The following is a 12,171-nucleotide window of genomic DNA, read 5'->3' as shown; positions in this document are numbered from 1 at the left end:
GAAGAAGAAACCGAAACAACAGATGCTTCCACATGTATTAATGTAACACGATCAGACATAAAACAGCATCAAAACTGTGTGATGTTATGAAATAAAATGTCGACCCATGAAGAGGTAATGATTGTCAAGCTGTGGGGTGTTGATTGACTCCATCTACGTTTTGATTATCATTATCTTTCATCTTTTTTTGTTCAAAATGTTGTTTATTTCTTTCTTTATTTTTATTTATGAAACTTACCCACATTCATGTGTTTATAAAAAAGAATGCATGAAGCTAGAATAAAATGTTTTTGTTTACAAGCAGATAGCCCGTTCTTTCTTTTGATGTTTTGTATGTTCCGATATTCATATAACACAACATATACAAATTAATACCTAAATAGGGACATAGTAGTATACTTAAAGTATGATGTAAAGTTCACTTGAAGAAAACTTACGAGTATACTTGCAGTATAAACTACTAAACTAGTAGTTTACTGAGCGTATACTTCAATGTGTACTAAAAATGCTACAAGTATTTAATTAGTAAACTATCAGTATGCCTATAAGTTCACTTTTAGTATAGTTGCAGTACAAACTAAAAAACAGATGTAAACTAGTTGTGTACTCAAAGTTTACTACTGTTATACTTAAAGTATACTTTTATATACTAGAAAGTGGGCCAATTTAGTCCCAAGGGGTATTGAAATATTACATTTACAAGTATACTACTAGTACACTGATATTTGTATACTTACTACATAAAGTATACTTACAAATATACTTGAACTTTACTTAAGTATACTTAATAAAATAAACTTGAAGTATACTTCTTTTTGGTAAGGGTCTGTGAATCAATTCTTTTTGAACAAGTTAATCTCCATTTATCTTCCCACTGAATAAATACAATGAGTCTAAAACATGTATATCAGCTATGAAAAGCAATATTTAACTAAATATTTTACTATTGCAAAAAGGTGTAATATGCTACACAGCGACTCAAATTAACAGGTTTATCTCAATGAATCTTCCCAATAAACCAATTCACTAAACCAAAGATTTCAGACTTTCCTCCACAGTTTTGTTCGGCTACGAAGCTTCTTGCACATTTATAAACTCTTTCCTCTATGTCCTTGCGACACACCATCCCCACTGAATTGAACTATTTCTCTTCATAGTTTTGATGTCACTGGTCTGAGTGTCTTGTTTAGGGTGGACAGGTTTAGGATATATCAGACAGACAGAGCGAGATCTGAGCGTTTTACAGGGCAGAAGGGCACAGGACAGACAGACACACACACACACACACACACACACACTCAGAGCGCAGGAGAGCTCAGGACTGCAGTCATCCACAAGAGCCATGTCTCTTCCTGCGTTTCATCTCATGACACACTCATCTGTCTCTGTCTCTCTTTCCACACTTCTGTCTCTTTCTCTTCTTTATGCCCTTCAATAGATCTCTGCAGCCTTTCTCCCTCCTTTACTCTCTCTCTCCTGGGATATTAGTTTTATTGAGAGGATGAGCCTCATAAAGAATGACCTACAGTAGCAGCAAACTTTCTGGCTATATTCCCTGTGTATGTGTGTGCGAAACAAATACTTCACTCTCATTTAGCTCATTGTCTCTGAACCTTTTGCTGCTCGTATAGAGAAGAAGAGTTTAGAGAGTTATTAGTTTTTCCATCCCAGTGATTTAGTGTGTGTGTGTGTGTGTGTGTGTGTGTGTGTGTTCAGTCACCGTGCTCTGACCTGTTAGCAGTAGTGTGTAATTAACTGATTGTCTGAACTATTTCCCACCTCTCATTGGCTGACACGTTTAATTTCTGAACTACTTAGCCAATCAAAATGAAGAATTACTGTGTAGGGAAGACTGTAGTAAACAAAAGCACACAGATTTTATAGACACTTAGTGCAAATAGCCTCAGATGCTATATACACTAAGTGAAAATAGCATATTTTCTTAGCAATTGTGCTATTTACACTAAGTGCAAAAAGCAATGAATTCTATTAACACTAGGAGCAAATAGCGGTAGATTCTATTTGCACTATGTAAAAATACCAGTATTCTCTGCTATTTATACAACTTATTGCAAATAGTGGCAGATATCTGCACCTCAGTATTGTAGTACAATATAAAACAGTATGCAATAATAATATATTGAGTGTAAATTATAATTTTTATTAAAATTATTAAATTGATACTGCCTTACTGGGACAATAAATCCCTCCCTACACCTACCCCTAACCTTACCTGTTAATTTATTTTAACTTTTCAATAATAATAATTTAATTATTAATTTTTATTGGAAAAAAAAAAGCCTTTCCGATGTGATATGAGATGTGAAAAGGGAGAAGAACGAGATTGGCAAAAGGCGGATCCGAACTCTGGTCGATCGCGTCAAAAAGACTACTGTACCCACTTTACCATCTACACTACTGAAGCTGATTTTGACTCCCGTCTTTTGTATTGTTGACTAGCCCAACCACACATTGGTTGGCAAAGTTAGTGTAAATAGCCTCTGCCAACAAGGTGGGTATTTGCACTTAGTGTAAATAGACACTCTGGATCTATATTCTAATGTCCAATATGACTGTAAACATACACTGTGTGTGATTACAGGGGCCCACATCAATTAATTCCAGCAGCATGCTGTATAATTAGATGTATTTTTACATTATAATAAAAAGTAATGAATTCACAAATCATTCTCTATTTGAAATTTTGATATTTCAATTTATGGTCCCCTCCACCCTCTTCAAAAAATAGTCTGAGCCACCATTCTGCTGCGACAGATGAGAGAAGTTCACACAATGAGTACCCCTTGCTGTCAAGAAATGAAATCTGCGCACCACAAAAGAAAAGAAACAAGCAGTGCAGAAGCTCAACACTTTACCAAAGTGTTTAATGATAAAACAAGTCATATTAATAGTATCAGACAAGTAAAATTACTGCACAAGTCAGTAAAAGACGGTTAGGTTTACCACCCTTCTCATAACATTTTTTTTTCTGACAACATCATGACAATTAGATGGAAATAGTCTGTTTAATTTTGTCACATCTAGAAAACTAGCATTTTGCTTTAATGAACACACTAAGTTTAAAAAAAGAGCAAATTGCACTGCATTGCATCATTGGCTTGTCTACAAAATCAGGTAGATATTGCAACACGGTGAACGTATATCAAAATAAATAACAAAACTTGCATTTGATGTACTGCTGATTTAAGGTAATTAAATAGAATAAACCAAATGACAAAACGAAATTACACTACCATACAAAAATTTGGAGATTTTTTAAAGAAAGAAAGAAAGAAAGACAGACTTCTATTCAGAAAGGACGTTAAATTGATCCAAAGTGACAGTAAAGAGCTTTACACTGCTACAAATTATTTCTATTTGAAATAAATGCTGTTCTTTTGAACGTCTCTATTTATCAAATGTTTTTTCTCCATTTCTGTCACCGATGGACATAATTGATTGACTTTACAAAGTTATTAAACCAAACTGAATCAACAATGAACTGATTTCAACTGAACAATGACTGTTTACTATTATCATTTTAGAGCTGCTTAACAGCAGAATTGAATATTGTTTGCATCACTGAATCACTATATTCATGTTTATCTTGTTTCTTCAAACAATCTGTAATTTCTGCTGCTGATGCATCACAAGAATAAATTACATTACAAAATATATTAAAATAGAAAAGTTACTTTAAATTGTAATAATATTTCACAGTATTTATTTTTTTCTGTATTTTTAACAAATACATGTAGCCTTAGTGAGCATAAGAGACTTCTTTCAAAAACATTAAAAAGTCTTACCAACCACAAACTTTTGAATGGTAGTGTTACTTGTCTAATCAGAAGTGTAGGGTTACGAAGTCCATGGGGTCAATCCTCAGGAATCCATAAACTGATAAAGGTTCCCTTTGAATGCAATGCAACTCACTTTAGAAAGTGTCAGCCAGTTGCATGAATCAGAATCAATATACAGTAGTCTGCAATTACTATATAAAAGAAACAAGTGCTTATGACAAATAAACTCTTATCACTTTCTACTGGAACATTCTGCAGCGGCCTGCACATGACCCCAGAGACGTCAGTGTCCTGCGGTCCATCAACTCTTCTCCTCATAAATAGAGAACATTCACTAGACTATTTTAAGCTGAATTAAGCATCCACTTACCACTGAGCTGTCTACAAAAACACTCTGTCTTTGGTTTGTGCTTATATCGTTCAAATTTCTGGTACAGATAGACACAAGAACCAAACTTCTGATCTTTAAAAGCAAAATTAAAATGTTTATGGTAATATCGCCCTAAATCTAACTTCATGCAATCCACATAAGCTGTTTTTTAATGAGACGGCTCATTAAAATGATCAACACTGTAGGTTAAAATGAAAATAAAGCAATAACAACAAGCTTTACCGAATGAACCTTGACCTTGACTTACCGATGTGACTGCGGTGAGAGGAGGCATCAGACAAATGACCCCAGAGAGACAGAAGGGTCAAAAACACCAGCAAGAGCCACGCGCACACCCTCTGTACCGCCCGCTCCTGCATTCTGAAACACACACACACACACACACACACACACACACACACACAAAGCATATCAGCACATGAGTGTTACACTGATCTCATTCCCACCTTCAGTGCTATCTAAATGTCATCATGTTTTTCCTGAATGTTTTCTGATACAATGCTGAGTGCTCCAAAACACTGAATTATACAATTACTTACAGAGAGAGTAAGGTTTCAACTAGTGGTTGATGCTGGTACTGATTTTGGTAATGTTGTTGTCTGTCTGTTTGGTGTGGGGATTTTGTTGGCTACATTTATTTAATGAAAAATACAATAAAAGAGTAATATTGTGAAATATTATTACAGTTTAAAAACTGTTTTCTATTTATATGTATTTTAAAATATAATTTATTCCTGTGATGGCAAAGCTGATATTCTAATTTGGTGCTCAGGAAACATTTCTCATTATTATAAATGTTAAAAACAGTTATAGTGCCGCTTAATATTTTTCTGGAAATCGTGTTTCAATTTTTTTCCAGGATACTTTGATACTTTGAAGTTCAAAAGAACAGTATTTAATTGAAATATATGTTAATATCTTTGTAACAAAATCTTTACTCTCACTTTTGACCAATTATTGCATTCTTGCTGAATAAAAGTATTAATTTCTTTAAAAAATAAAGTAAACTAAGGTTGTTGCTAAGTATATGTGTCAATGCGAGACGTGGACTCAGTTTGCAGGTGCCAAAAGTCAATTTATTGAACAGTCTTGAAGTTCAAAAAAAGGGAAAAAATAAACAACAAAAACAATCCAGGCACAGGGCAGCCAGGAACAGGTCCAATAGTGCCTCCTGGACGATGAACTCCAATGGGAAAATCCACCCAAGACCGATACAAACTGACAGGGAGGCGGGGGCGCTGTTGAGGCTGGGAGCTGGGGGCGCACTGGCGGAGAGGCGAGGAAGAGCTGAGACAGCGGAAACAGCGATCGGAGATCGCGAGCGTGGGTAGAGCTGGAGGAGGTTAACGCTGCCTGTAAGCAGGAAGGAGAGGGACAAACAAAACTAAAAGATGAAAACAAAACTGGCAAGATATCTGCACAGCAAAAGATCGAGACAAGACGGGGTCGGAGCTAAGATTGCACGGAGTACAAAACACAAGACAGCACAAGACACAAGACAGCACACATGAGGAGACTAAATAGGGAAGGAGTGATTAACATATTGCTGAGCAGGTGATGGTGTGGCCAAGAAGATCATTAATGGAATAACAAGAGGGCAGGGACAGACACCACGATGACACAGAAGCACATGGTAAGTGTAAACACAAGAACACACAACCGAAAAAAGGGAAGAACAGACAGATCAGCCCGGGGGCGTGACATTACCCCCCTCCCCAGGAGCGTCCCCAGGGAAGGGCCTACCACACTGCCGGTAGAAGTCCTCGATCAGCGACCGATCCAGAATATCCCGAGCCGGGACCCAACTCCTCTCCTCCGGACCGTATCCCTCCCAGTCCACAAGATACTGAAATCCACGACCTCGCCGTCTGACATCCCGCAACCTTCTGACAGTGAAGGCTGGGGAACCATCCACTAGACGGGGAGGGGGAGGGGGAGGGGCAGAAGCAGATGAGTAAAGGCGAGAATGAAACACAGGCTTGACCCGAGAAACATGAAAGACTGGGTGTACCCGACCAAGTGTGGGAGGTAACTTGAGCTTTACCGCCACCGGACTCAACACCTTGGTGACCTGATATGGCCCCATGAACCTGGGGGCTAACTTGCGAGAGGCCACCCGGAGAGGAAGGTCCTTGGTTGACAGCCATACTCTCTGACCACATACATAGCGGGGGGCAGGAATTCAGTGACGGTCAGCCGCTGCTTTGGTTCGTCTGGAAACCTGGGCCAAGGCTTCCTCAGCCTTCCTCCAGGTGCGGCGACACCGGCGGACAAAGGCTAAGGCCGACGGAACAGCAGCATTGGGCTCCTGTGAGGGGAACATAGTAGGTTGAAAACCAATGGAGCATTGGAATGGGGACATACCTGTGGCAGCCACTGGCAAGGAGTTGTGGGCATACTCAATCCAGGATAGCTGTTGGCTCCAAGAATTTGGATTATGGGACGTCAGGCAGCGGAGAGCTTGTTCCAGATCCTGATTTGCCCGCTCGGACTGCCCATTGGTCTGAGGGTGAACACCTGACGACAGACTCGTAGAGGCCCAGATCTGCCGATAGAACTCTTTCCAGAACCGGGAGACAAACTGTGGCCCCCTATCGGAAACCACATCCACCGGAAGATGTGGTCAACCACCACTTGAGTAGTCTCCTTGGCTGAAGGCAATTTGGGAAGGGGGATGAAATGGGCTGCTTTAGAGAAGTGGTCCACCACCGTCAATACTACGGTGTTACCCCTCGATGGCGGAAGACCAGTGACAAAGTCAAGGGCTATGTGTGACCAGGGGCGGGAGGGGATGGGCAAGGGGTGAAGCAGATTGGGTGCAAACCGAGCAGGCAAACACAAACTGCCTGGCATCCTGGGCCATGGATGGCCACCAGAATCGCTGGCGGATGACGGCCAGCGATCTCCGAACCTCAGGATGACAGACTAACTTAGATGAATGCCCCCACTGGAGGACTTCAGGGCGCAACACAACCAGCACAAAAAGTCTACCCTCTGGGCACCCTCTTGGCACCTCTCTCTCTCATATGGCCTCCAGTACTCTCCTCTCTACATCCCAGGAGAGGGACCCCACCACAATTTCCTTAGGGATAATGGTTTCAACTGACGCCCCTATCCCCCCCGTATTCCTGAAAAGGCGAGTAAGGGCATCGGGTTTTACATTCTTGGAGCCTGGACGATACAAGAGAGAGAAGTTGAACCGGCCAGAGAAGAGTGCCCATCGAGCTTGACATGAACTCAACCTCTTGGCCGAACGAACATATTCCAAATTCTTATGGTCCGTCCAGACCAAGAAGGGCTGTGCTGACCCCTCCAACCAGTGGCGACACTCACCCAAGGCCAGCCTGACCGCCAACAGCTCCCGATTGCCTATGTCATAATTCCGTTCTGCTGGGCTCAGGCGGTGAGAGTAGTAGGCACAGGGATGTACCCTCCCATCTCTAGGGGACCGATGAGAAAGGGCCGCACCTACTCCAAGCTCAGAAGCATCCACCTCCACAATAAACTGACATTCAGGGTCTGGAAACGAAAGAACAGGAGCAGAAATGAATCGGGACTTGAGGTCATCAAAGGCCCCCTGAGCTTTCGAATTCCACCTAAACGGTACCTTAGTAGAGGTAAGAGCTGTCAAGGGTGCAGCAACCTGACTAAAGTTTCGGATGAAGTGCCGGTAGAAGTTGGCGAATCCCAGAAACCGCTGCAGAGCCTTGCGTGAGTCTGGAGGTGGCCACTCGGCTACGGCCCTTACCTTAGTGGGATCTGCTTTGATCCCCTCCGCCGAAATGATATAGCCAAGAATGGAACTGACTTGGAGTGGAAAACGCACTTCTCTGCTTTAACATACAGCTGGATCTCCAGCAGCCATTGTAGCACCTGACGTACGTGTTGAGTGTGTACCTGAAGTGAGGGAGAAAAGATTAGAATGTTATCCATGTACACAAAGACAAACTTGTTAACCATTTCTCTCAACACGTCGTTGACCAGGGCCTGGAAGACAGCTGGGGCATTTGTCAGGCCAAAAGGTAGCACCCGGTACTCATAGTGTCCCAAAGGAGTGATGAATGCTGTCTTCCACTCATCCCCCTCTCGAATTCAAACCAGATGATAAGCATTGCGGAGGTTCAACTTACTGAAGACCTTGGCTCCCTGCAAAAGTTCAAAGGCAGATGACATTAAGGGCAGGGGGTACTTATTCTTAATGGTAATGTCATTCAAACCTCTGTAATCAATACAAGGGCGCAAGGAGCCATCCTTCTTCTTAACGAAGAAGAATCCTGCACCAGCTGGAGATGAGGAGGGACGGATGAGACCGGCATTTAGGGACTTTCGAATATATTTGTCCATATCCTCTCGTTCTGGACCAGACAGGGAATATAAGAGACCCTGTCTGACCCAATCCACATGAGGACCATGCTGCACCAACCACGGGTGACCCAGAACCACTGTTTCTGTTCACTGTTCACTCTTGTTTCTGCTGAGGAGTGAGACGCAGGCGTCCCACCTGCATAGGTTCAGGGTCAGCAGGAGAAGGCGGAGGCAAGACAGAGCTGGAGTCGCCGGTCATTTCCCCCATCCTCCAAGAGGTGCGAGCAGTCGAACGTTGGCGACGAAGGTTAAGGTGACTCTCCACACGGAGGGCCAAGTTGACAAGAACATCAAAGCCGTGCGGAAGTTCATGGGTAGCAATTTCATCTAGGATCTCCTCATCCAGTCCAGCACGGAACACAGCTCTACAAGACCCCTCATTCCAGTCACTGCCGCTGCTAAGGTCTTGAACTCGATGGCGAACTCAGTCACTGAACGGCCCCTTTGACGTAGGCGTGCCAGCTGGGCTGCCACCTCATCACCCCGAGCGGAACGATCAAATATCTTGACCATCTCCTGCCGAAAGTCCTCAAAAGAAGCACAAAAGGTTCCCCAGTCACGGGCCCTGCCGGTTAGTAGGGTTAAAACATAAGCCACCTTGGTCTCCTCCTGGGCGTACCAGCGAGGCTGTAGAGTGAAGACCAGGGAGCACTGAGACAGGAAGGCTCTGCAGGAGTTGGGGTTCCCATCATAGGGAGGTGGGTTGTTAGCATGAGGCTCAGGGTCATGGCGGAGAGAGAAAAAACCAGCTGTGTCCTCACTGCGAAGTTCATGGAGCTGGGCAGACAGATCAGACAACTGAGCGTTTAGGAACTCGACCTCCCGGGACGTGGAGGTTAGCTGGGAGGCATGCTGGCCCAAGAGAATGCCCTGCTGGGTAACTGCTGATCTGAGGGGATCTGCGCCTGCTGAGTCCATAACTGGTCAGATCGTTCTGTCAATGTGAGACGTGGACTCAGTTTGCAGGTGCAAAAAGTCAATTTATTGAACACTCTTGAAGTTCAAAAAAAGGGAAAAAATAAACAACAAAAAACAATCCAGGCACAGGGCAGCCAGGAACAGGTCCAATAGTGCCTCCTGGATGACGAACTCCAATGGGAAAATCCACCCAAGCAAGACCGATACAAACTGACAGGGAGGCGGGGAGCTGGGGGCGCACTGGCGGAGAGGCGAGGAAGAGCTGAGACAGCGGAAACAGCGATCGGAGATCGCGAGTGTGGGTAGAGCTGGAGGAGGTTAACGCTGCCTGGAACCAGGAAGGAGAGGGACAAACAAAACTAAAAGATGAAAACAAAACTGGCAAGATATCTGCACAACAAAAGATCGAGACAAGACGGGGTCGGAGCTAAGATTGCATGGAGTACAAAACAACGATCTGACACAAGACAGCACACATGAGGAGACTAAATAGGGAAGGAGTGATTAACATAATGCTGAGCAGGTGATGGCGTGGCCAAGAAGATCATTAATGGAATAACAAGAGGGCAGGGACAGACACCACGATGACACAGAAGCACATGGTAAGTGTAAACACAAGAACCCACAACCGAAAAAAGGGAAGAACAGACAGACAATATGACATCAATTGGAGATTTAAGCTTAAACTAGCAAAGTCAGTTCCCTTCCAACCTCCTCACAGTTCAACTCTGGATGAAAATAATTGACAATCTAATTAAATTAAATAATTAATCTAAAGAAATTAAATAGTAAAACTGCATAGACCATTGGTTTAGACTCTGTAAAAGAAAAAGCACTGCTCCGCTTTCCTCTTCTTTCCCACTACTTTTATCTCAGACAGACATATTTAAGTATTTCATTTGGAGAGAAAACAAAAGCAGATAATTTTTTTATTTTGACATCAGAAAGGTAAACAGTGCAGATAAACTCTACAAATGCATGTGTGCAGTTGTGTGTGCGTATGCTATTACTGTAAACATTAGTCTATAATTCTTTATAACACTTCTGAGAGGAAGTTCAGAAGACATCATGTAAGAACATTTAATAGTATCAGCCAACCAATAAGAGCACACTTTTATCATTAAGACTTCTGTGGGAAAAGGACGGTTAACAGAGTTATCTTGCAAAGAGAAGTTTGTGTACATTTTCCATTGATCATGGCAGCAGTAACTCATCCAATGATGAGCAAATTATTAAGAAGAGTGTTATAACTGGGAACAGATCCAAAAACAAGGCATTGATGAGAATCTGCATTTTAAAGAGCTGATTCAGGTGCCTGGACTGCAGTAGTGGAGCAATGCTGTACAGTAGTTTCTGCATCCTCCACAATCTAGCATTACACAGCTGCCCTTCAAAATGGGGAATTGCACTGTGCTAATTGCATTCAGCACTAATTTTGGGGCGTGTTTGCACCGTTACCTTGTTTGCATAATTCCTTTAGTGAATTGGGTGCTAACACAACACAAACAGCATGCACAAATAAATGACATTATTAGTGGGCACAGATCACTCTTAGTGAACTCTCCCCTGTTATCCCCCCTGCAGTTTTGTAATGGAGGCCTGTGAGTTGCTCTTCTGATTAGTATCAGTTTAATAATGAATTTGCCTCTTTACATTCATGGTGCACAACACACACATACTCTGATGAAACTCCAGGCACATTATTCAGCAGACTGAAAAAGATAGATTTTGTGTGGGGAAAAAAAGAGAAATGTTAGACAGGGAAAGAGAGATAAACAACATAAAGAGGTGATTTGGAAATAGTTTGCCTGGCTTAGGGAAGTCTATGAGCCGCTGTGGGAATGTGTCAAATTATGCAGATTTAGCGTACTAATTATCTTTCAACCAGCAGAGCTCAATCGAAATCTCTCCTGTTTAAAGCTGAGGGGTGGGCAGGAAAACCCCTGCCTGGAGGGAGTTTTACAGTGTGCAGGTGGATGGCCATGAACACACAAAAAGATACTGTCGCTGACATTTATATTCTCACTTCATACCCATAAATCTGCAGTGTGTTATTTCCGCACCACCAGTGACACCATATGTTTTCCAAACAGTTTTCCCAAACACTCCCATCTCCTCATTGTTAGGACAAACAGCTTTTTTGGGGTTTACTTACAGTCATTGCATATTAAGCTGGGATAGAAGTATTTTAACATATAGAAAAATATAAAACACATCAGTATTAACATTTAATTCTGTAATCAGTTCTACTGTATAAATAGAAAATATAGAAACTGAAATGCAATTTATAGTGAAGTCCCATTCCATTTAGACTGTCATCAGCAAAATTTGTAAAATAATACCCAATGAGTTTCATTATACTCCCTAACAATCAACAGATTGATCACACAGTAGAAGGACATTGTGTGTATTAGTGTGTGTTGGGTTGAGTGTTTGCTGTGTTTGCTCTGGCTGCTCTTCTTTGATGGCTAAACTTCCGCTGTGTGTTAATTAGTTCTTTAGTAGCTCTCGGTAAACACTGCCAAACACCCACTAGCTAGAGTCATTAACATGTCTCTGCATTAATACCAGTCAAGCTTAATCACTAGCAAATCTCCAGCAAGGCTTTAATTGCTAGCTATATAGTTTTTGCAATTCTTTTTCAATGTCAGAAAAAGGCAAAGAGTTTCAAACGGATGTAAATTATATATATATATA

General features: G+C 42.0%; 1 protein-coding gene across 1 annotated transcript in view; it reads right to left on the bottom strand.

Annotated features, from left to right (window-relative positions):
* The window catches only part of LOC107591764 (protein FAM19A2-like), a 105,097-nt gene that overhangs the window by 35,735 nt on the left and 57,191 nt on the right, over positions 1 to 12,171 (bottom strand). Inside the window, exon 2 of the mRNA XM_016281001.1 lies at positions 4,439 to 4,551. Coding sequence (XP_016136487.1) covers positions 4,439 to 4,550 — 112 coding nt within the window. The 5' untranslated portion in view covers position 4,551. The remainder of the gene's footprint in view (positions 1 to 4,438; positions 4,552 to 12,171) is intronic.

This window comes from Sinocyclocheilus grahami, unplaced genomic scaffold, assembly GCF_001515645.1.
Source record: "Sinocyclocheilus grahami isolate Dianchi unplaced genomic scaffold, SAMN03320097.WGS_v1.1 scaffold146.1, whole genome shotgun sequence".
Lineage (NCBI taxonomy): Eukaryota > Metazoa > Chordata > Actinopteri > Cypriniformes > Cyprinidae > Sinocyclocheilus > Sinocyclocheilus grahami.
This window is presented reverse-complemented; position numbering and strand designations above follow the sequence as displayed.